The sequence below is a fragment of the Kogia breviceps genome, chromosome 12 (genome assembly GCF_026419965.1).
Source record: "Kogia breviceps isolate mKogBre1 chromosome 12, mKogBre1 haplotype 1, whole genome shotgun sequence".
NCBI lineage: Eukaryota > Metazoa > Chordata > Mammalia > Artiodactyla > Physeteridae > Kogia > Kogia breviceps.
This window is the reverse complement of record NC_081321.1, coordinates 16,140,643-16,166,664: the sequence shown is the minus strand read 5'-3', so window position 1 is coordinate 16,166,664 and position 26,022 is coordinate 16,140,643. Positions and strand designations below refer to the sequence as shown.

General features: G+C 40.2%; 1 protein-coding gene across 1 annotated transcript; it reads left to right on the top strand.

The window, feature by feature from the left end:
• The first annotated feature begins 3,598 nt into the window (after positions 1-3,598).
• Positions 3,599-25,156, top strand: LDHB (lactate dehydrogenase B). Its single transcript, XM_059080817.2, has 8 exons — positions 3,599-3,919; positions 8,365-8,499; positions 15,489-15,606; positions 16,832-17,005; positions 18,918-19,091; positions 21,072-21,189; positions 23,356-23,479; positions 24,789-25,156. The coding sequence occupies exons 2-8, from the start codon at positions 8,371-8,373 to the stop codon at positions 24,954-24,956; spliced, it is 1,005 nt and encodes a 334-aa protein (XP_058936800.1). The 5' UTR covers positions 3,599-3,919; positions 8,365-8,370; the 3' UTR covers positions 24,957-25,156.
• Positions 25,157-26,022: the final 866 nt, after the last annotated feature.

The window sequence follows — 26,022 nt, the reverse complement described above, 5'->3', positions numbered from 1 at the left end:
GAATTCCCACAGGCAGACGCACAGATAGCAGCAAGACCAAAGCTGTTTCTGGTTCTATTCTTAACTCACAGAGTAATTTGAGGCCAGTCACTCAAACTCTGGGTATTCATTTGGGTTAGATTATGTCAAAACTCCTATTCCATTCTAACATTCTATGAATTTGGTTTTTAAAATAGTCGATAGTCTGACAACAGGAGTGTTTTTTTTTTTTTTTTAAGGCACAAGATGTGAACAAAACAAAACAAAACAGCAGTTTGGGGTGATTTACTATAGAAGCAAAGCACTCTACCCTCAGAAGCAGGCTTTATCATGGCACATAAATCATTCACAAAGGTCCACAGGCAGGAAAAGTCCAGATAAAGCAATTGTATATTAATGGGCTTATATTCTTTATCCTATTATTTTTTATTAACTTGTTTATTATCTATGATCTTGTCCATGCCTGTCATATATTTGTTTCAATAAATATTTTTGAAAGAAATAATCATAATTTTTGAATTATATGTGTTTCAATAAATATTTTTTGAAAGAAATAATCTCTTTTGATGATTTTTTTACTCACATTCAGTTTTGTAACCAGATTTCTGGCAATTTTTAAGCTGTATCTCTAAATGGACTGGTTTAGCATTCACTGCCTGTAAGGCTTTTGCCATGACACCAAGCAGTTCTTCAATTTTCAGGCTGCAGTGACTGGGTGTCCCAAAAATTTAACACAGTTCTCAGACTGTCTACCTGGAGATAGCATCAGATCCCATGGGTTAAGGGCTCAGTCCCACAAGACTACCGCACTTCAGACACCAACCCACAAGTCCAGGTTGCTACTGTGCTTCTGACTGACTGGCTAAAGATCAGTGGTTTCTACAACCCCCTTCTTGGGTTGGATTAATTTGCTAGAGCGGCTCACAGAACTCAGAGAAAACACTTACACATATTCCAGTTTATCATAAAAGATATTATGAACAATACAGATGAATGGGGGAGGTTTGGAAGGGTCCTGAGCACACAAGCTTCTGTTCTAGTGGAACTCGGGTGTCCCACCCTCCAAGGCATATTTACCAACCCAGAATGATTTCTTAAAGAATGGAATGCTATAGGGTGTAAGGAAGAAAACACTTTTTCTCCATCCTTTAAGGGTCCCTGGCTGGGTCTGAAAAGCAAACTGACAAAGACAGATTAACAAGAGAAAAGCGTACAAATTTTATTAAACTTTTATATGTATATGGGAGCCCTCACAAAAGAATGAAGCCCTAAAGAAGTGACCAGAGGAGGGAACTTTTATATCTTTTAGACAAAGAAACAATAAATTTGTGAAGAATTTGACAGGACGGGGGTGGGGGTGGGGGTTGGGGCTAGGGGTAGTAAATGGTAAAGAAGTAGCTGGAAAGATAAAGGTTATTTTTATTTTTATTTTTTTTTGTGGTACGCGGGCCTCTCACTGTTGTGGCCTCTCCCGTTGCGGAGCGCAGGCTCCGGACGCACAGGCTCAGCGGCCATGGCTCACGGGCCCAGCCGCTCCGTGGCATGTGGGATCTTCCCGGACCGGGGCACGAACCCGTATCCCCTGCATCGGCAGGCGGACTCTCAACCACTGCGCCACCAGGGAAGCCCGATAAAGGTTATTTTTAACAAAGTTTGCTTATACAGACTTCCCTTCCTCCTGGTACAGGGAGGGTACATTTCACATGGGAAATTTATCTCCTGCTCTCAGGGAAGAAGGGTGAAGTAGGGGGAAGGGAGATCAGAATAAGCTTCCTGCTCCTGCTGTTTCCTCAAACCCCTTCAGCTTAAGATATTCAATATGCCAAGGTACCATATTTTGGGGTAGCATGTCATGAACCCCATCAGGGGAGTATATTGTATGAATCGTATATAAAATTGTCTTTCACACTTCATACTGAAAAAAATAACTCCCCTGGTTATACAATTCTCAAAAATCTTTGAGGCAAGTAGTACGTGCTGTCCTGGCATCCAGAGCTGCAGGTGGAGAACTCAGTTCGATCAATCAGATTAGTAACTGACTGTGGAGTGGATGGAAATGAGGGTGGAGGAAAGAAATATTTTTTCTTCTTTTATTTTCCTGTCCTCTCTCCCTCCCAAAGATACACAGTAGCAGGGGTGGCAAGAAGGAAAAACTGCAGAGACATTTAGAAGTCTACAGGAGATGTAGAGTGATTGTTTTGGAAAGCAGGTGAGAAAGATCTAGGGTGGCTTCTACATTTCTTGCTAGAGTGACTTGCTCATCTTGCTTCGAACTTGGATTCAAGATGAATGTAATAATACATTTGAGGTTATCCACCAAGCCCTTCCTCCCCCGATCATCATGTTTCAATTTGTAACTAGACTGTGCCTTTAGGGTCATTGAAGTCCCCACTAACTGGCTTCTGTAATTCTGGAGTTTGAGGTTTATCAATTCCTCTAGACACCCCTTTTCTCAGTGGCTGTCACTCCCCTTTTTTTTTGGCTGTGTTGGGTCTTTGTTGCTGCACGCGGGCTTTCTCTAGTTGTGGTGAGTGGGGGCTGCTCTTTGTTGCAGTGCGCGGGCTTCTCATTGCAGTGGCTTCTCTTGTTGCAGAGCACAGGCTGTAGGCGTGCGGGCTTCAGTAGTTGTGGCTCACGGGCTCAGTTGCTTCGGCATGTGGGATCTTCCTGGACCAGGGATCGAACCATGTTCGCTGCATTGGCAGGTGGATTCTTAACCACTGCACCACCAGGGAAGTCCAGTGGCTGTTCTCTTTGAAATTTTATTGTATTTTAGCCAAATCTCTGTTACCAGATCACATTGTATTGTAATTGAAAGAGTTTGCCTGCTTGTCTATCTCCTAGGGACTGGGAGCATCTCAATAGACATAAGTGATATATCCATTTTTTGTACCTTCCATGCTTGACACTGAGATGAAATTAAGGCATAGGATTGATGGCCATTTACCAAAAATAAATAAATAAATACACTAGCAAAAAAAATCCCTTTCAAATACAGGGGGGTTGTGAGATTGCTATACCTGAAAGCATTTTAATAAAGACACACACAACTGAAGCAGAATCTTTAAGATACCTTCACCTGCTTAGTCATTCATTCATCATTCATTTATTCATTCACTCATTCATCGACACCGTATTGAGGTACGAGGCACGGGGCTGGGTGCTGGAGACACAGAGACAAATGGCAACATGCAGCTTTGGAGTCGCTCAGGGACTAAAAGAGAAACTGCATTTTACTGGTGGCCCCATTATCTGCCCCTGAGACCGTACAGATTGGTAGAGAACTTCTGAAGGCAGGCCCTAGACCTCACTGGTAGGTAGTTGTTGCATATTTGCTGAGTTAAGGTGGGAAAAATGCTTGCATCAAATAAACCTTATATCGAAGATGACAAGAAATGAAAATCTAATTTTATTTTTAAAAAACATCCAGAAGCAGCAGTTTTATTCCAGGGGAACGAACACACACCACCAGCATCTCAGCTCAGAACAGTGGTCCCCTGAAGTTGATGTGGAATGCAAAACAGAAATTTACTTCTATTGGGACTAAACTTATCCAAACTAGAGCGTAAGAGTCCGAAGGGTCAAAGGTGGTCACGGTTTAGAAATAACGCAGCCTCTGTGTGGAAAAGTCTGTAAGCCGCCGTGAGACTGGCTGACAGCGAGGCCGCCTTAGCCGCCAGAAGGTGACCCTCTCAATTGGGCCGAGGGAGGGCGTGGGCACATTTGAGCCCTTGTCCTTGAAGGGCACTGAGCGAGTCGAGGGGAGGGGTGGGCGGGGCTCGGGTTTCCAATCACAATAGAGGAAGCTCAGAGGCGGCCGAGGGGCGGGCCCCGCCTCCTCCTCCCTCCTTGCGGATCCTGCGCTGAAGGAGACGCACGCTGCCGACTTTGTCTTCTCCGTGCGACCCTTACCGCCGTCTCGAGAACTTTCTCTCCCCTGGTAGGTTTCTGCTCGGGACCCTGAATCCTGGCTCTCGAGCAGACCGGGTGGGACGTGGAAGGGAATCCTTGTGTAGCAAGACTGGGGGAAGGGCCAGGAAGGACATCTGCGCTCCCGGGCCTGTAGCCCTGAGCATCCGGACTCGGGTTGGGGCGGGGGCCGTGCCCTGGGCTGGGGAGCAGGGCGGGGCGGAGGGGCTGCGACCGAGCGCCCGGGCTTTGTCCGCCACGCTTCGGGGCTCGCCGCCAGCCCGTGCTCCCCCGGGGGACAGACTTGTTGCATCTGCAGGTAATCCCGGGCCCTGCGTGTCCTTGATGGGTTCATGGCCGCCGCATCACCCTCGGTGCCTGCTGGCGGGAGCCCGGACACGTGCTTGAGGAGCTGGGGGAGGGAGAAGGGGCCAGGTGACCCGTGAGGCTGGCGGATCGTGAGCCTGGGAATTGGCGTCCATTACCACGGGAATGGAGAAATGCCCGGCTTTTCGGGGTTGAGGGTGAAGGACGATCTTGGCCCTGCCCTCCAGCCTCTCCCAGGCTGCGGCACACGCAGCCCTTCCCGGAGCGATGGGCCGGCTCGTTTCTGGCCTCTTTTCTTGGTGCTTCGGGTGCTTTGTTTATTTGCCCGCTTTGGGTGTTGAGCGTGAGGAAGGCCTAGACTTTTCGCCCTAGAAACCTTGTCCGGGGAGATCCGTGGTTGCTGCCTCCCCTTGTGACCTGCGCTCTGCGCTGCGGGCGACAAGAGGAAGAGGTGGCCCGTGGGTGGCCTGCACAGCCGCTGCAGCTGGGGCCTGAGGGGGTAGGAGGAGGGGAAGAGCCAGCACTTACTAGTGAAGGTATCGCACGGCAAAACTGGGCTCTTTAAAAGGTTAGTCTGCAAAGTGGAGCTTTGTCGCTGAACTTAAGGCCCGGGTTCATTGCTAATGATTTATATCTACAGAAGGGGTCAGGAGCGTGGGGATGTAAAGGACCAAACATCGGAGGTAATTTTTACCCTGTTTATCATTCTTTTCCCTTACAAGCCACCACTCTGATCTTGAGGCAGGCCTGTGTATAATATAAAACATTTTCTTCTAATTTCTTACAACTCCTGTTAGAACCCCTGTTAAGCGGGGAAAAAAGAAAATTAAATCACTTTTTCTCTAGAAAGATCTGAGAGAAAATCTGTACTTTTCAAGCTTATACACTGTCATTTCTGAAATTCCCCAAATAGCTTAAAAGGTCTTTCTGGACATCTAATCTGTATTTCTATAGCAGTCTTTCTGGATTTTTGTTTTCCACTGCTTTACTGGATCCTCTGTATACCTAAAGGATCTTAAACAAACCAACTAGTGAAAATAACATAATAAAGAAAATCTGTGCGTTTGTATCTGTTCACCAAGAGAGGCGGCATTCTTCTGATTCTGCGCAATATGCAGGACATGTGTGAGCTTCATTGTTAAGGTCATCTATTTGTGGAGACAGTTGTACATCATTGTATATTTCTTTTTTCTCTAGCATCCAGGAGAAAACTGCAAATAGGCTTTGTAAAGGCAAAATAATCTTTGAGTTTAGTCCCTCATGTTTGGGGGAAAATAGTTTTTGGGGAAAAAAATAGCTATAGAATGAAAGAGTTGTTAAACAGTTATCTCCAAATCAAGTACTTTATTCCAACTTGGAGCCTTACCAACTCTTACTTAACATATACAATTACTAAACTAGGTTTTGTTACTTAGTCCTTTGCAGAGGAGAAACAAAAAACGGGACGGAAGCAGGGGTACAGTTTGAAACAGGGACATTGTCCTATAAGTTAACAGCATTAAAAGTAAAAGGCAAACACAAATACTAGACATTATAACGGGTTACAATTATAAATGATACTTAATTCCGAAGAAAGGGCTTTTCAAATGATCTGTACCCTCTTTGTTTAAGAAAGCAGGTTGATACAATAAATTTTGCCTTTTGTTTTAGTTATCCAGAACACTCAGCTGATAATCTGATGGCACAGATAAAATTGGTGCTACTGTATAAATGTTCTCTAACAGTTGACATTTTTTTAACAACTTTTTTGGCTTTTTCTTTAATGGCTGGAAGGAAACTCACTCAAAGGCTGATATTCTCCTAATGTCCATGCCACTCTCTCATTTCGTCCCAGCTTACCCTTCCCCCTCCCTGTGTCCTCAAGTCCATTCTCTACATCTGCGTCTTTATTCCTGTCCTGCCCCTAGGTTCTTTAAAATCTTTTTTTTTTTTTTTTTTTTTAGATTTCCATATATATATATATATATATATATATGTTAGCATATGGTATTTGTTTTTCTCTGACTTACTTCACCTCACTACAAATAACTCAGTTTTGTTTCTTTTTATGGCTGAGTAATATTCCATTGTATATATGTGCCACATCTTTATCCATTCATCTGTTGATGGACACTTAGGTTGCTTCCATATCCTGGCTATTGTAAATAGAGCTGCAGTGAACATTGTGGTACATGACACTTTTTGAATTATGGTTTTCTCAGGGTATATGCCCAGTAGTGGGATTGCTGGGTCGTTTGGTAGTTCCATTTTTAGTTTTTTAAGGAACCTACATACTGTTCTCCATAGTGGCTGTATCAATTTACATTCCCACCAGCAGTGCAAGAGTGTTCCCTTTTCTCCACACCCACTCCAACATTATTGTTTCTAGAGTTTTTGATGATGGCCAATCTGACCAGTGTGAGATGATATCTCATTGTAGTTTTGATTTGCATTTCTCTAATGATTAATGATGTTGAGCATTCTTTCATGTGTTTGTTGGCAATCTGTATATCTTCTTTGGAGAAATGTCTATTTAGTTCTTCTGCCCATTTTTGGATTGGGTTGTTTGTTTTTTTGTTATTGAGCTGCCTGAGTTGCTTATAAATTTTGGATATTAATCCTTTGTCAGTTGCTTCCTTTGCAAATATTTTCTCCCATTCTGAGGGTTGTCTTTTCGTCTTGTTTATGGTTTCCTTTGCTGTACAAAAGCTTTTAAGTTTCATTAGGTCCCATTTGTTTATTTTTGTTTTTATTTCCATTTCTCTAGGAGGTGGGTCAAAAAGGAACTTGCTGTGATTTATGTCATAGAGTGTTCTGCCTATGTTTTCCTCTAAGAGTTTTATAGTGTCTGGGCTTACATTTAGGGCTTTAATCCATTTTGAGTTTATTTTTGTGTATGTTGTTACAGAGTGTTCTAATTTCATTCTTTTACATGTGGCTGTCCAGTTTTCCCAGCACCACTTATTGAAGAGGCTGTCTTTTCTCCATTTTATATTCTTGCCTCCTTTATCAAAAATAAGGTGACCATATGTGTGTGGGTTTATCTCTGGGCTTTCTATCCTGTTCCATTGATCTATATTTCTGTTTTTGTTCCAGTACCATACTGTCTTGATTACTGTAGCTTTGTAGTATAGTCTGAAGTCAGGGAGCCTGATTCCTCCAGCTCCATTTTTCTTTCTCAAGATTGCTTTGGCTATATTTGGGGTGTTTTGTGTTTCCATACAATTTGTGAATTTTTTTGTGCTAGTTCTGTGAAAAATGCCATTGGTAGTTTGATAGGGATTGCATTGAATCTGTAGATTGCTTTGGGTAGTATAGTCGTTTTCACAATGTTGATTCTTCCAATCCAATAACATGGTATATCTCTCCACCTATTTATATCATTTTTAATTTCTTTCATCAGTGTCTTATAGTTTTCTGCATACAGGTCTTTTGTCTCCCTAGGTAGGTTTATTCCTAGGTATTTTATTCTTTTTGTTTCAGTGGCAAATGGGAGTGTTTCCTTAATTTCTCTTTCAGATTTTTCATCATCAGAGTATAGGTATGCAAGAAATTTCTGTGCATTAATTTTGTGTCTTGCTACTTTCCCACATTCATTGATTAGCTCTAGTAGTTTTCTGGTAGCATGTTTAGGATTCTCTATGTATAGTATCATGTCATCTGCAAACAGTGACAGCTTTACTTCTTTTCTGTTTTGGATTCCTTTTATTTTGTTTTCTTCTCTGATTGCTGTGGCTAAAACTTCCAAAACTATGTTGAATAGTAGTGGTGAGGGTGGACAACCTTGTCTTGTTCCTGATCTTAGAGGAAACGGTTTCATTTTTTCACCATTGAGAACGATTTTGGCTGTGTGTTTGTCTTATATGGCCCTTATTATGTTGAGGTAAGTTCTCTCTATGCCTACTTTCTTGAGGGTTTTTATCATAAATGGGTGTTGAATTTTGTTGAAACCTTTTTCTGCATCTATTGAGATTATCATATGGTTTTTCTCCTTCAATTTGTTAATATGGTTTATCACATTGTTTTTTTAAAATATATTCTGTGCTCTAGAATACCATTATGCTCCTTTTAAAATGTATTTTAGTTCAAACTTGCAACAGTAACATTACACATTCCCACGCAGGTTTCTCATGTGGACACATGTATAATATTTTGATTATTTTCTTTCAGGGCACAATGGCAACTCTTAAAGAAAAACTGATTGCACCAGTTGCGGAAGAAGAGGCAATGGTCCCAAACAATAAAATCACTGTAGTGGGTGTTGGACAAGTTGGTATGGCATGTGCCATCAGCATTCTGGGAAAGGTACGTACTTTCAAGAACACCATACATACTAATGAGAACCTATTGTGTATAGCACAGGGAACTGTACTCAGTGCTCTGTGGTGACCTAAATGGGAAGGAAATCCAAAAAAGAGGGGATATATGTATAGCTGATTCACTTTGTTGTACAGCAGAAACTAACAACATTGTAAAGCAACTATACTCCAATAAAAATTAATTAAAAAACAAAAAGAAAAAAACACCATACATGATAGATAATTTCAGCATGTGTATACAGTCTCTTTAGGTATCTGAGAATTTGATTGTATCTTTAAAAGATTTTTTTTTCCTGAATAATTTGAAATAAGTTGTAGTCATCGTGATACTTCACCTTTAAACACATTAGCATGTATTTGCTGAGAGAATGACATTCTTCCTATCTGACACAACAGAGTTACTGTGCTCAGGAAATTTAATACTGATAAAATGCTATTATCTAATATACAGTACCCAGATTAAAAGTTCTCCAACTATCAAAATCCTGCCTTTTCTCCCCTAATTCAAGGTCATATTTTTGTATACTTGTCATGTCTCTTTCTTCTTTAATCTGGAACTGAGTCTTTCTTTGTCTGTCATGTCATTGATATGTTTGTAGAATCCCCATCGGTTCTGTCTGTAGGATGCCCCCCAATTTATGTTGGTCTGATGTTTCCTTGTAATTGGGTTCAGGTTAGATTTGGGAGGTGGGGTGGTGGCACGTCCTTCACAATGCATCACAATTTTGTCTCATGACTGGTGGTGCCCGAGAGTCCTCTGGTTGAAGTGGTAACTGTCAGATTTCTCCACTGCAAAGGTCCCTTAACCCTCTATAGGTAATAAATAATCTTCACAGTCACTTTTTGAGGTCATGGAAATATCCTATTACTCCCCTCAGACCCCCACCCAGTATTTTATTTTGAAATAATTTCAAGTTTACAGAAAAATTTGCAAGAATATAAAAAAAATAAAACTTCCATATTCACTTCACCCATGTTTACCAATTCTTGACATATTTGTGTGTGTGTGTGTGTGTAGGTGTGGGTGCACGCACGTGCGCACACTTGTATGGACTTTTTTCTGAACCATTAGAGAATAAATGCAAACGTGCCCTTCCTTTCCTTCTGTCTGTCAGAGTACGTTTCCTCAAAATAGGACATATTCTCACATAGTTCAATTATCAACATCAGATTTAACACTGACAACATGCTACTAGCACCCTCTACTCCTCCAGATTATATTTTCCCCAGATACCTCCTTAGACTTTTAGTTTGCTTCCTGTATTCTTACTTACCTCATTGAATTGATCCTTGTTCTTTCTGAAGGCTGTCGTAAATGTTTTTTAGGGGAACCCCTCCCCGCAATGCTGCCTGGCCTTCCGTAGAGAACACTGTCCATTTGTATTGTATGTGAAGGCTGCTTGAATAACTCCTAGCCAAGCATATTTCTATTTACAAAAGTTAAATTCTAAAGCAACAAATTCTGAATCTTCACTGAGGAAAAAGTCATCAAAGAAATCAACTAAAAATATGTAGTGCACACCAATGAAAGTTTTGTTCTTTTGCATTTTTTTCTTGCTAGTTTTCATTGGCTAGGTTCCCCTGATTTAGGAGAGCTGCTTCCCAAATTACAGGGAATTTAAATAATCACAATTTAGTGTTCATCCTTCATACCGGTAAAAATGAAAAGTATTCCAGCTTACCTTTCTTTTAAAATATATGCCATGTTTGAAGTGGTTTGACTAAAATGCTTCATTTTAAACAACAATCTCAAGCAATGTGAAGTGTTCATATCCTGTTTCCAGATGAGGTAGCTGAGGCTTCAGTAAGTGGCCTGCCTGTTGTCACACAGCTGGTAATGGTAGAGCTGTATTTTGAGCCCAGGGCTCTGAACTCTTAACCATAGTGACTCTGCAGTTTCTTTTCATTCTGTGCTAGTATGGGGCAATTAAAGAAGGGTATTTTTTTTTTAATTGAAGTATAGTTGATTTACAGTGTTGTGTTAGTTTCAAGTGTACAGCAAAGTGATTCAGTTATATCTTTTTCAGATTCTTTTCCATTATAGGTTATTACAAAACATTGAGTATAGTTCCCTGTATAATACAGTAGGTCCGGGGCTTCCCTGGTGGCGCAGTGGTTGAGAGTCCGCCTGCCGATGCAGGGGACACGGGTTCGTGCCCCGGTCCGGGAGGATCCCACGTGCCGCGGAGCGGCTGGGCCCGTGAGCCATGGCCGCTGAGCCTGCGCGTCCGGAGCCTGTGCTCCGCAACAGGAGACGCCACAACAGTGAGAGGCCCACGTACCACAGGGAAAAAAAAAAAAAATACAGTAGGTCCTTGTTTACCTATTTTATATATAGTAGTGTGTATACGTTAATCCCAAGCTCCTATTTTCTCTCTCCCATCCCCCCAGACATAAATGTATTACTAACACACTAGCTAAAGATTTTTCATTCCTCCTGCTAATCTCAAAATTTGGATTTTCAGGAAACCATATCTGAGCTGTCATGATTCTACAAGGAGTACCTCGCTGATTGTTTTTTTTTTTTTTTTTTTAATTTTTTTATTTTTTTATTTTTTTATTTTTTATTTTTTATTTTTTTTAACATCTTTATTGGAGTATAATTGTTTTACAATAGTGTGTTAGTTTTTCCTTTACAACAAACTGAATCAGTTATACATATACATATGTTCCCATATCTCTTCCCTCTTGCATCACCCTCTCTCCCACCCTCCCTATCGCTGATTGTTTTAACTGTAAATTTAAAATCCTCTTGGGTAAATAATTTAGTTGAGGCTCTCCTCTCTGCAGTTATATAATACTTTGGCCCAATTCTAGTGCTGGAGAGAACAGACTGGGCCCCTAACACAGCAGGGATCTTCCAACGGAGCTGCTGGGAAGGAAGGGCTGCCTTGTTGAAAGACCATTTTATTACTCAAGTGTTGAAATCTTCTTTTAATGGGGAAGAATTAGAGTCAAGGTCATTACTCTTTTGTAAGGATTATAAACCCCACTGGTTTAATAAGAAAGGGAACTAACAGTGCTGTTTTGTCAGGTGTCTGCATGTTACCTTATTCCTCTAGAAAAGTTCTAGGGGATATTGTCATCTCTATATTACCGTTGGCAAAGGACAGACTCAGAAAGAGTAAGCCCCTTGATTAAGATCTCAGAGATCCTGAGTGCCAGATCCAGTCTCTGAGTCCATCACCAGTGTGCTTTTCAGAGGACACACGCTGCTCTGGCCCAGAAAGTGAGCAAAGCTGGGGCACCAGGGACAGAGGTTGAGAAGGCCCCCGCCTTAAGCGGGCCCGTGGAGGCAGCCGAGGCTCCTGAGTACAACGTCCGCCACCTACAAAGACACCGGTGTTTTCTGCTTCTCTTGACCACTCTCCCCAGCCTCAGTGCCAACATGGAAACCATAGTGAGCTTCTATAAAAACAGCTTCCCTACTTAGAACTTTCTGATAGTGTAACAGTGCACGTCAGCTACACGCATACATCGTATGCAATGAGGCGTCAAGGATCTTTCCCTGCCTGTCTCTCAGAGCAAGGCGGGGTGCACACCTCCAGGGGGCACCATTCAGAGGGTCAGGAGTGCCTTTCCAGTGCAATGTGGTACTGACTCCGACTTCATCTCTTACCTTCTGCCCTCTTTCTTCAGAACACCAGGCTCATGGCTGCTTAAACCCTTTCAGTACTTGATTTCCCTTCCCCTGGAATGAATGTCTCCCTCCCATCATTCACGGCACGCTTTTTGGGCAGGCCTTCCCTGACTGTCCAATAGCAAGTAAGCGTCCTTCCCTAACCTTTAACTTCACCCTGCCTTGCACTGTTTATAGCACTTCCATTATCAGAGTCACCTTAAAGTGTTTGCTTCACTCTCCTGTTCCCTTCCTGGTACATTCCACGAGGGCAGGAACCTTTGCCAGATTTGTTCATTACTGTGTTCCTCATTAGTAGAATAACGCCTGGCACATTCAGTAGGAAATATCTATTAAATAAATGGATATTCCCGCTATTACGAAGAAACCGCACTTAACATCTGGTCAGATTTTGATCATAGCTTTTCCTTTTTCATGGCTTCTCCTGCCACCCCCACCAATCACAAGCTCTGTTTTGGCTTCCAAGATCCCATCATGTTGTCAAGGTCATACAGAGGTTCCATTCAGTTATTCCACCCTTAGCCTCTGTGCAGCTGTTTTTGGTTTGAGTGTCTGTTCTTGATTCAGTCAACTGTAGCTACCTTCTCGTGGTACAAACCCAGCATAAGGAGTCTCTTAGAAGGAGCAATGTAATTACATACTGCAAAGTACTTTTTGCAGTGCAAGACTTGGCCTAAAAGTGAGACTTAATTAGAATTTGGTGTCTGTACAAGAATAGACAGGTTAATGTAACAGACTCAAAGCCCAGAAACAGGACCAAAGAGTATTTAATGAAAAGTGGGATTCCAGAGGAGAAGAAAAACAAATTATTGAATAAATGGTGCTTGTCCATTTAGCTAATTATTTGGAAAAAGTTATACCTTTTCCTCCCACAAAATGTCATGCAAACTGAACACTCGAATATAAAAATGCAGCCATCAAATATTAAGCCACTGGCAGCAATAATTTACTAGCTAAGAGGGCCAAGAGGTAGACTATGGCTGTGTCTTGTCCACATGGAACTTTAGATTCATCTAAAGAGACAGTTTTTGTAGTATGTTAACAAGGTTTCAGCGGCAACGTCCTTGGCCTCTAACTGATCTTGTTCCTTAATAAGTTACTGCTTTTGCGATGAATCCAACCGTTGAGGTATCAAACATTTTAAAATATATTTACAGCGTAAGTGGAATATACATATGGCTAATATACACTGTGTGAATGCAGAAGATTTCTTTAAGCCAAAGTGTCAGTACTTAGTCACACATCTTCTATTTGCCTGCCTCCCACTGGGAGGATATTTAGTCCCACTGATGCAGCTAAATTCAGCGCTGCAGTTATTTTCTCAAAGTGTTGGATCTCTTCCTTCCTTGCCAGCTGACTATGCACTTCGCAGACAATTCTCTACCCACTGATACAAAACACAGGATCTGAGATCCTGTGACATCCTTTTCCACTTCAGCCCCAAATTGTTGTGCCCCTTTGACTTTCACAGCGCCCATGTGATGTTCCCAAAATAAGAGTGACGTTTGTGGGCCTCGGGACCTTGACGGCACGGTTATTACGTTCTCTTGTATGGTTTTAGGGCTTCAGAAACACAAATGAGGGTTTTGTGTGGTCTTGTCGGAGGCTGCAGAGGCACGAAACCATTTTTACAGTGTTGAAACATGAGTTTAAGTGAAAATGGGTGAACATTAATGCCAGTATTTGACATACATGGAAATGAGAAAATATTTACCAAGTACCTCCCAGCTCATAAAAGGGTCATTTCAGAAGCTTGCAAGTGAATCAACTGCTTGGAACTAAGAACACATTCAGTCACAGGGAGGCTTGAGTCTCAGGGGAACCCTCACAAGCAGGCCTGTTGTGGCTCACTGCTTGAGGCCAGCTGCCACTGGCCTTCTAGAAACGGGGCAGTGTTCATTCCTTGGCTCCTACGGGGAGCGGGACCTGCTTCGTTGGCAGCTTAACTGGGCCCAGTTTTCTTCCTGGCTGCTCACCTCTGCTTTCCCTCCGCTGCTGAATGCCTTACCGACCCCTCCAGTTCCACCCTGGATTCTTCTATTGTAGCCTTCAAAGTGCTTCCTGAACCCCAGTTACTTAACGCTTTTTTCCCCATCAGCACCCTTTACCCTTTACCTAGCTGATCTCACTATCCTTCAAAGAGGTATTTGCATTGTTAAGTGTGATATAGCATATTAAGCTAATTATTTTGCTAACAGCCCATTTTTTTTGCTAAAACCAGTAAAGGCCAGGATTCGGGTGATGTTTCAATGGGAAGGATAACGACTGTGAATTATGTATGAGTTTTCGCAAGACAACCAGCTTTAAAAGCTGAAAAGTTATTTAGATGCAATTAGATTGATACCCTCCCCCCTTCATTTTTCTGAGAGGAAAAGGTTGACTTGCTGAAGAATGGACATGATTATTGATTTACGGTTTTTTTTTTTTTTTTTTTTTTTTTTTTTGCGTTACTTGGGCCTCTCACTGTTGTGGCCTTTCCCGTAGCGGAGCACAGGCTCCGGACGCGCAGGCTCAACGGCCATGGCTCACGGGCCCAGCCGCTCCGTGACATGTGGGACCTTCCCGGACCGGGGCACGAACCCGCGTCCTCTGCATCGGCAGGCGGACTCTCAACCACTGCGCCACCAGGGAAGCCCTGATTTACGGTTTTGCTTCAGATGGATGGCACAGGTGACGGTTGGAATAGAAAATAAGAGAACTCTTGAGACTGGGCAAGTTTGGGTTGATCATGCATAGAGAATTCACTAGCCCTGGACCCCTGTGTCCACGACTCCTTCCTTTCCCCACCAGGATATTCGAGTTGGGCAGAGCCCACCTGAGGATTCCTAGCTTCAACCAGGGCTTCAAAGCCAGCTCTAAAGTGAACTCAACCTCTTGATGGTTTTAAACTAAATCTGCCCTCTCCAAAACCCCTCCAAACTGGGGGGTGACCTTCGGGATGGACACACTGCCCCAGGTTGTTTCTATGTCTTTGTCTCTTTTTTCACCACCAACCCCCATGAATATGAAGACTTGTGCACCCTGAGGCCACTGTTGAGCCACGTTGGTTTCATGTCTGCAGATTCTTAAAGCAGTTGGTATCATGCTCATCGAATGCCGGTTGGGTACCAGAAGGTGAAATTCTGAAAAATTGGTATCTTAAATAGTAATAGTTTGTTATTTAAGGCATTTTATCATGAAATTGTTTAAAGAGCACACCTAACTCCATGGTAAAATTCTTCTCTAGGTTTTTAGACATTGGTTACTTTGCCCTTTCAACAGTCTCTGGCGTGTACTGACAGCTGAGGTATCCTGCAGTGGCTTCGGGTCCTAACAGCTGTTTTTTGTGTTTGTAGTCTCTGACTGATGAGCTTGCTCTTGTGGATGTTTTGGAAGATAAACTCAAAGGAGAAATGATGGACCTGCAGCATGGGAGCTTATTCCTTCAGACACCAAAAATTGTGGCAGACAAAGGTAGCCTCATTTCATGCCCAAAGTGAGCAAATAATAAATTGATATCCTCACTCCTTTATAGAAGATCGGCTTTCCCATCCTGGTGAATCTAGTGTTGTTGGTTTCTCCTTTCCTTCTGGGTCCAATTCATCTTCAAAAACAACCATAATTGTTACCTCTGTCGTCCCTCCCCCACTGCCTTCCACACATCTGGTACATGACATTTTAGGAAATTGGATCCTAATGCTTGTTTACACGTACCTGAGAACAGGGATGTTTTCGATCTGAAAAAAATATTGCACAAAGTAATTTGAGTGCCTTGAGGAAACTAACTAAATTCATATTCTAGCCATCTTTGTCCTGGATTAATGGGTTTATGCTGTGACACTGTCACCACAGCACAGCTGTGCCTACAGATGTAGAAATGTGGGCCCCAAATAATTCCTAGCAATACTACTAATAACAGCTGTTATTCATTGAATTATTAGCGTTCTGGGTATGCTAATGTGAAACTCTGCATATCTCATCTTCACAGCAACCCTATGAGACATGGATACTATTACCTCCATTTTACGGAAGAGGAAGCTGATAAAGTATTAGTAACTAAAAAGTCACATAGGGACATGGTTTAATTATATGAATCATCCACAGCTATTGAATCTAATGACCACATCAAATCAAAATGTCTATAATTTGGGAAAAGGGTGCACTTCCTTGAGGAAAAAAATAAAATATTTTCTAGAGAGACTCACTGCTAAAAATGAATAAGCTTCTTTAAAATATTGAGTATTAGAAATTAAATTCTAGCCAAGAACACTGGCGTGCCTTCCTTCCCTTCATAGATTGAATTAACATTACGAGTCTGCAGTTACCTTTAAATTGCTTTTTTGTTGGAGGGCTGCCTGTTGAACTTTGGACTCACTGTGTTTATGCTTTGTATTATTAACTGACAATCCAATCTTCTCTAAAACCAATAGCATTTTGCATTTGTTAGCCGGAAACATAATTTAGGGCCATGTTTACTTCCTGGGTCCATTTTCTGAGTCAGTGTTATGGTTGGAATGTTTCCACATCACTCAAGGAGGAAAAAGCCACAGAACATTGGTGTTGCAACTCGACACCTTATACAGAAAATGTAATTCTCACGTACGTTCTGGGAGCTTATGTATAGATTCCTAGAGCATATTATACGACATGTTTTGATGAAGAGTTGTGTGTAAAGTACTTTTTCCCCCTCTCCTTCAAGATTACTCTGTGACCGCCAATTCCAAGATCGTGGTGGTAACTGCAGGAGTTCGCCAACAAGAGGGAGAAAGTCGCCTGAATCTGGTGCAGAGGAATGTTAATGTCTTCAAGTTCATCATTCCTCAGATCGTCAAGTACAGTCCTGACTGCATCATAATTGTGGTTTCTAACCCAGGTATTACTATGATGCCTTAAGGTTCAGTTCTGTTAAATTCAATGTTTTGGATTTTTTTTTTTTTTTTTTAACTTAAAAAAGTCTGTTCTGGTGTCTGCTGGCAGGAGCAATTCATGTGTCTTCTGTCTTTGGCCACAAAAGAGTGGTGTTTGCAAAACCAATGACACCGTCCCAGGCCACATGCTTAAGAATGTGAGAAGAGTTTTATGTAAAGCAATTTCGTCTGCTTGTTTTATCTGGCTTTGTTTTAAAGTCTAAAAGCTTTTAAACTTTTCTATCAAGATTACCCTGGGATGTGTAATGAAGCATTTGAATGTGACTCCAATTTGGATGAAATATTTTAGCATATTTGACCTTCTGTTTTCCAGAAAATGCTTTCTAGTCTTCTTCTTTATTTCTAAAATTCTTGAAAATTGAGTTGATTGAATTTGAAGAGTTTAAGCAAGCCATTAATTAGTCTAGGTTAAAAATAGAAATAGACTGTATTGATGGACAGATACATGCTTAACATTAAATGTTGTAACTTGAAAACTTCTGGTTAGAAAGAATTGCATTTTTTTCAACCCAAACAGTCAAAATTCACTCTCTGTTTCACACTTCTTTTGCCTATAATTTGTCATCAAGCTTACTATTTACTGGTGAGCACAGTAGATACAGTGATAAAATGGTAAAGCTAATTATCTCTCACACTTCACATTGAGAAAGATTGTGAATAAGAGCCAAGAAAATCCTTATAATTTATGGGGGTTTTGTTGTTGTTTGTTTGTTTGTTTTAGCCGCACCGTGTGGCTTGTGGTATCTTAGTCCCAGACCAGGGATTGAACCCCGGCCCTCAGCAATGAAAGCACAGAGTCCTAGCCATTGGACCACCAGGGAATTCCCTAATTTATGGGATATTGAGAGTTGGGAGGCAGCAAGACCAGATATTATTTTAGTATTATTCTCTGTAATCCTGGATTAAGAGTTTCCTAAATAGTTCAACCTTGCGTCTAAAACTTCTCATAAATAGAGGGCGGCAGATAGATGTAGAACATGAATGACAAACAGGAGGCACATATGAAGTTGTACCACATCCTGTGCTTAAGGCACACAGTATTAACTGGTTATACAGCTTTTCCAGGTATAGCTTCAAAGTCTTAACCCTCCAGGGAGTCACTCCTACTGAGTCAAAGTTGCCAAGGAAGAGTTTATAATATCCAGGCCAAAATGAACCTTAAAATATCTCAGCCGGTGTCTATATATGAGAGTGGAGGTGGAGACTTGCCTTCCTGTGTGCACGTTTTCCTGCTTTTTACAGCTTAGGCTGTAAGTGCTGTGATCTTCTCTAGCCCAGCAGGTTTTAGCTTTGCAGTCTCTGTGCCACACAAGAATAAAGGTTGTGTCATAGAATTCCTTTCATTAAATAGTAGAAAATGTTAATACCCTGTATTATCACAGTTGTTTACTGAATAGTATCTTGTTCCCAGGGAAATTTATAGCAGCATGCCTTGGTAGTTTAGTCACTGATAGCTTTTGGTTTCTGATGACAGTTGTTATAATCATGGAATGTTAGCATTGGAAGAAACTTAAGTGATGAACTAACTCAACCCCTTTTCTCTTTCTTTCCATATATAGTAAATTAATCTGCAAGACTCTTACGTATTCTTGTTTCAAGTAATAATGTAAATAAAAACCGCAATATTGCATTTCCCATGTTTTACAATCTCTCTTACTATAAAACTTAAGTTTTTTTCCTGTCTTTCTAACTCCCATTATCTCTCATTATGAAAAGTCAAGTATTTATATCTTTCTGGCCACATCTTACTTGGAGGATGGGGCAGTGTGAGAGGAGTAAACCAGGGAACCCATTAATTGACATAGCAGTTGAAATCAGTTTTGATGTACTTACGTATATTATATTTTAAATTTTTAGTGGACATTCTCACATATGTTACCTGGAAACTAAGTGGATTACCCAAGCACCGTGTGATTGGAAGTGGATGTAATCTGGATTCTGCTAGATTTCGCTATCTTATGGCTGAAAAACTTGGCATTCATCCCAGCAGCTGCCATGGATGGATTTTGGGAGAACATGGCGACTCAAGTGGTAAAAAAAAAAAAAAAGACAATATTTACTGTGTACTTATGTGGTGTTCTTGCCATTCTGACTGTTTTGTTTGTTTTTACATTATATTTTCTATATTTTCACGTACTTCACATTACTAATAAGTAATTGTGGGAGGTTACTTTGATACTGACTAGGTAAATACCTGATTCCTCATCAACTTTTTGCCTGCTAAGTTTAGTATCCACTTATGATTCTTGCCTAAATACATTATGATGGTTGTCAAACATGATATTCTAATTCCAACATTTTGTCTTAAACATTGAATTGTATACATTTAATGGGCTTATGGTATAAAATTGTCATAATCCAAAGCATAATGATAATCTTTGTTTTACTAAATTCACTTTTGCCTGATACGCAAGGGGCTGTTTTCTCCCTAAAAGGTTAAGGTGTAAATTTTCCTTTGAATTTAGTGAGAGTTAGTAATGTGATTTTGGTAGAGTTTACTTTGGGTACTGTAAGAATTTGGTCTTAAAATGATTGCATTGGTGCTTTCTTATATGATGGTGCTGACTTTTTTTTTTTCTGGCACATTGTACCACTTCATTCACGAGTTTCTCATGTCCAAGGATTTTCCTGAATTTATATGCTGTATAAAGTAGTACAATGTCTGGTGTACAGTAAAAACTCAGTGCTAGTTATCACAATTGCTAGAAACAGATCTGGAAGTGACCTTACATGTTGAAGATCCTTTAGCTGGCTAGTGGCATAACTGCAGCTAGAATCATGTCTTCTGATTCCTATCCAATGTTTTATTTACTCATTACTGTGTCATTTTTTCCAAAACATCTCCCCCCCATTTCCGTATTGATCTATACTGTGTACATAAAATGAAAGAGAATTAAAGTATGACCACTTAGGCATGATTATGTAGATTTCAGTCTTCAACAAAAACCAGGAAAATGCTGTAGTTTCTCAACAGTTACCCTGAATTAGCAAAAGTTGTGGACTGAAACATGGTCTTGTTTGGCCATGGGCAGCTTTGCCCTTCACAGTTGATTCTAGCCTTTGCCTCAGGGCTCTGATCTTATTTTCTGAATCTAAGTGTTTTCCTTCAAAGGTCCCTAAGGAACACATACCTACTTTTCAAGGTCCGGTTCAAAGGCATATTTTTTTGTAGTGCTTTCTGACATTTGATTTTCCCCTACATTAAGTAGACCCTTATTTATGTTTTATTACACTTTCTTCATCCCTCGGTAAGAGCATATCCCATTGCTTTAGTGTCCTTTACTAACTGTTTCTCCTAGTAAATTCTAAACTTGTCCATGGTACAGAGCATATTTTAATCCATCTTTATTTGCCTAGATCTTCAAAATATACTTTTGCATGGGCAAGAGGTGTTCAGAATAGGTAACAGGCTTGGTGCATCAAAGCCTCCAAAAGATATAGTCAATGATAACACCTTTGTCTGCTATGCCTTTGGGGGCATTCCTGGAAGGAAATATTTGGTGCAATTAAGACCAGAGCAATTCATTGTGGTTACATGGAGTTTCTTTCCAGAAATGGACTGAACTTAGAGCATGATAAGATAAAATTAGACGATACTTGGGTTTTTCTCCAAGAATTCTTTTGTTTTTTACTTCACTCTAGGAATAAAGGGGGCTTTTATTTGAAAAATAAGCAGGCAAAAAGTTAAGAATTCCTCAAACCCAAAGTTTAGAATTGTCCCAAACTAGAATCCCTTAGGATTTCACAAACCTTGGGAAAGGCAAGAATTTCATAATGTCTTTAAGCTTTACCCAGCAATTCTGTTTGCACCAAAATGGTTGAAAGTTAAAAGGTCAGATTTGAAGGCAAATGTCGGCCTTTGCAGGGAAGTATATTGGAGTCAGTTGTCATTGGAGCAGTAAGTGGGTAACTTGCAACAGGGGTGAAATCTGAACTAAGAGAAGAAAAGATTTTTAAAAAATTAGGTCAGAGATAGATAAAATGTTTGTGTATTTATTTTTTCCCCCACAGTGGCTGTGTGGAGTGGGGTGAATGTGGCAGGTGTTTCTCTCCAGGAACTGAATCCAGAAATGGGAACGGACAATGATAGTGAAAATTGGAAGGAAGTGCACAAGATGGTGGTTGAAAGGTACGCAGGAGGGAGCTTGACAATTAGTATCATGTTAGACAAAATTGTGAACACTTCCCATGGCTGCCTGTTCAGATAAACTTAAAAGTTTTTTTTGTTGTTGTTGCTTTTTTTCCCGTTTTTTTCTTTTTTAAAATTACTCTTTGTTTGGGGGGGGGGTTCTTCTTTTTATTATTTTTTCTTTCTTTCTATTTTTTGTTATATTTTTCTTTCTATTTTTTCTTATCTTTTAGATAAACTCAATATATAATAGTAAATATGTGGCTATTATCTTCTGAAACAGGCAAGGCTAACTTATACTGGTCAAATTTGCTATGCTGGTCCCCCTAGGGAAAGCAAATATTTTTCTAGAGAAATTCTATTGCAGGAGTAACAGGAGTGGGACATGGAATTAACAAGTGAGAAAGGCTTTCAAAATACCGACTGTTGACACGTAAGGTTGGCTTATTTAGAAAAGTAAACCTAGACGCTATGAGTGTCATAATTGCGTTAAATAATACTTATGATTGATTGCTGATAGTGTTTAAGCTGTGCTGTATTTATCTTTCCACACCCAACCAAGGATGTCCTCCTCTCTCTCTTTGAAATTGCCTTTTGTTACTGTCTTCTCTTTCTATGACCTTCATGTTTATCCTAAAATAAGGTGTCATTTTGGACCAGAGTAAAGAAGGTGGGCTTAGATTGAAATTATAGCACTGACACTAACTGTATAGTCTTGGGAAGCCATTTAACCCCTAAGCTGAATCTCAGTTTTCTCCTCTGTAAAGTCATAAGGCATATAAATTATTGTAACAATTGAGTTAAATCACATATACTTATCATTGATAAGCATTCAAGAAACGTTAGCTTCTATTTTCAGAGAATTGTTATAAGACTAACTAACGTCTCAAATATGGAATCATTTTGTTTAGTTCAACTTTATTTTATTTTATTTTTGGCTGTGTTGGGTCTTCGTTGCTGTGTGCAGGCTTTCTCTGTTTGTGGTGAGCAGGGGCTACTCTTCGTTGCGGTGTGCAGGCTTCTCACTGTGGTGTCTTCTCTTGTTGTGGAGCTCAGGCTCTAGGCTCGCGGGCTTCAGTAGCTGTGGCTCATGGGCTCTAGAGCGCAGGCTCAGTATTTGCGGCACACGGGCTTAGTTACTTCGTGGCATATGGGATCTTCTCGGACCAGGGCTCGAACCCATGTCCCCTGCATTGGCAGGTGGATTCTTAACCACTGCGCCACCAGGGAAGTCCAACCCTTTATTTTATAAACGAGAAAACTAGGGCTCACCCAGGTAATATAACTTGCCCAGGTTCTTTTAATTGGTGATAGATTGCATTAAATCCCAATTTTTTTTAATACCCAGTTAACTCCTGCTACCTAATTCTCAAGTACAAGTGCCTTTGTGGGTTTCAAAGGGTATAATTTGTGCTCAGAAAGTTGCCGGGCAAGGTGTTGCCACTACTTTTCTCTTAAGTTAGTTGGTCATAGTATTTTATTTTATTTTTTTATTTTATTTTATTTTTTTTTGCGTCATGCGGGCCTCTCACTGTTGTGGCCTCTCCCGTTGCGGAGCACAGGCTCCGGACGCGCAGGCTCAGCAGCCATGGCTCACAGGCCCAGCCGCTCCGCGGCATGTGGGATCTTCCCGGACCGGGGCACGAACCCGTGTCCCCTGCATCGGCAGGCGGATTCTCAACCACTGCGCCACCAGGGAAGCCCCCGGTCATAGTATTTTAGGTGACAATGGTTAGTGGCCTCAAATGGACCTGAAAATCAAAGTATATTTTGTCCTTTGAATGTGAAGCCTCTTTTACTTTCATTGTTCCCTGATTTCATTAATATCTTTGGAAATATTGATGTTTATGAATAAGAAGATTGGTTGGAAAATGTATATTTTACCTCTGTGACTTTATAGTCATTTATACAATAAACTACTTAAATTTGTCAAAGCGTTTACATAGCACCTACCATGTAGTTTTAAAATTTTAAACATTTTACATATATATTAACTCATTTAACAAACTTATGAAGTAGATACCACTGTTATCCTTATTTTACAGAAGCGGACACTGAGACGGGTAGATTAATTTACTCAAGATTACACAGTTAAGAGACAGTAGGAGTCAAACCCAAAGAGTCTGGTGTCAATTATCTCTTTTATGAATTTTTTTTTTCCCTTAGTGCCTATGAAGTCATCAAGCTAAAAGGATACACCAACTGGGCTATTGGATTAAGTGTGGCTGATCTTATTGAATCTATGTTGAAAAATCTATCCAGGATTCACCCAGTGTCAACAATGGTGAAGGTAAACTGTTATAAAATATTATGATTTCTAGTCGAGTATTCTATACGTAGATTCATTTTAAGGATGAGATAATGTCTCAGTCCACAGTTATTTTTTCATCTCAAAGATTTATGGAAACCTTTCTCCTTTCCAACAGAAGTTTAGGACAATAAGAGCAAAAATTTGTAGAGACATTGAATGCATTTTTACATTTCTCCCTTATATGATGTGGCAAATTAAATATTAACTCTGAATCTTATTCAGCATATTCTCAGATGATCATTTGAATAAGTTTAATAGTTTCATTTCAAGTTGGTATATTAAACTATAGATTAGCGTTGATGTATGTAGCATTTGATACCTTAACAAATTTAGTTTAATTCAAAAGCTATGGAACAGTTAAATAGAAATTGATTATTTTTAAATAAAACTAAAATTGTATTAAAACATTGTCTAAGATAATGGACTCATTTTCTACAAGTCAACAGCAGGGGTGAAAAAGTAAGGGGGGAACTGCAGTAGATTCAAAGAAACTAAGAGGTAAATATAGAAATGTTGGGGGGATAGAACACAGTGTCAGATGTTTGGGGGGTTTTTTGATACTATGGCAAAAAAGTTAAAAGCAAGTATGGCAAAAATTGGATAATTGCTGAGTCTTAGAGTGCATATATATAGGAGTTTGTTTATTCCCTACACTTTGGTGTATATACAAAAACTTTTGAAGTTAATTTAAAAAAATATTAAACTGACTTGATGAATATACTAAAATAGTTTAATTAATTATGTAGTTAAATTGACCCTCTGAGTAATTTACTTAATATAAACTGGTAAAGTGTTTTGGGAATTGTATGATTTTTTTTTTTTCAGCAACTCTTGGGTGTTGCAAGAATCTTGCCTCTGAATGGCATCCAACTACTTTCCTGGACCTTGTAGGTTGGCTACTACCTGAAATTCTCTCCTTAACTAAAGAATTTTAAGAAACTTAAAATTTATGAAAAGAAGCCCAGTGAGAACCACATTTGAATGTAATTTGAATTTGAAGACATAATCAAATTCTATTAAAGTGTATTGAAGCAGAGAGGTATCAATAAGCTCAATAAAATACATAAAATTCTAGTTTTATCATAGTGTGTATTTGTATATTCTGTATATAAAATCTAATTAGAAACACAAGTATTAGGGATATATAGGCCTGTAAGTGATAAAAACTGAAGAATGAGTTTATGCTTATCAAATTTCCTACAGTTCTTCCTGTTCAAACTTCGTACCTGTGATCATTCTTAACCTGTGGTTTCATTTCCTCATCTCATTGCTTTTCTTGTTCTGGCAGGGGATGTATGGCATTGAGAATGAAGTCTTCTTGAGCCTTCCATGTATCCTGAATGCTCGGGGGTTAACCAGTGTTATCAGCCAGAAGCTGAAGGATGATGAGGTTGCACAGCTCAAGAAAAGTGCAGACACCCTCTGGGACATCCAGAAGGACCTGAAGGACCTGTGACTTCTGGCTGCTAGGCTCTAGAAACTTAAAACTACAGTGTGATTAACCACGAGCCTTTAGTTTTCATCCCTGTACGTGGAACACAGTCTGCTCTTATCTTCCCAAGTATGTGAATCTGGGCTCCCAGAATCAAAGCCCAAGCTTGGTTTAATGCTTGCAAGATGAGTCCTTGAACAAATAAAATTAATTATCGTAGTGTGCTTCTGTCTCTGGAATTCCTTCTTTAATGGTTTCTGAAAGATTTCAGTCTGTTTTTCAAATAATTCTTCCCCCCCTACATCATAAATTTCCCTAAATTCTATCATCTACATTCCATCGTCTACTTCTTTCGCCAAACAGCACTACAATTCTTTGTCACAACATGTACTATGATTTTGTTGTTGTTCTGAGAATATGGTTACCATTTTTTTTTTTTGAGGACTTTATTTTTGGGGGAGCAGGTTTAGTTTCACAGCCAAATTGAGAGGAAGGTACAGAGATTTCCCATAAACACTTGCTTCCATACATGCAGAGTTACCTGATATCGACATCACTCACTGGAGTGGTATGTTTGTTATAGTCAATGAACCAACATTGACACGACATCGTCCAAAGCCCGTCATTTACTTTACAGTTCACTCTTGGTGTTGTGCATCCTATGGGCTTGGACAAACATGTATCCATTGTTAAAATATCACGGTGTTTTCACTGCCCTAAAAATCCTAAGGTTACCATGTTAAGGTTATCACTGAAGAAAGAACTAGAACCAATGGATGACATTTACAAGGAAGTCCATTTCATTTGTCTAAAAGGAAGAACCTCTAAAACAGCTTTATAAAGTAGGATTAACTTTGTTAGGGTTGGTTCTATTTGATAAGGAAGAAAAACGAAAGTTTGGACTGAATTATCTAGATCCAGGCTACTGGGAGACAGCATAATGGGAGGTTAAGAGGGGGACTTACAGCAGACTTCCTTTAACAAAGAGTTTCTACTTTACGTGTAACATCTAAGGGTCAGTTTTTTAGGTAGTGTAAAAAACATGGACTTTGTTATCACGTAAACCTGGATTTCATTGATTAACTGCAAT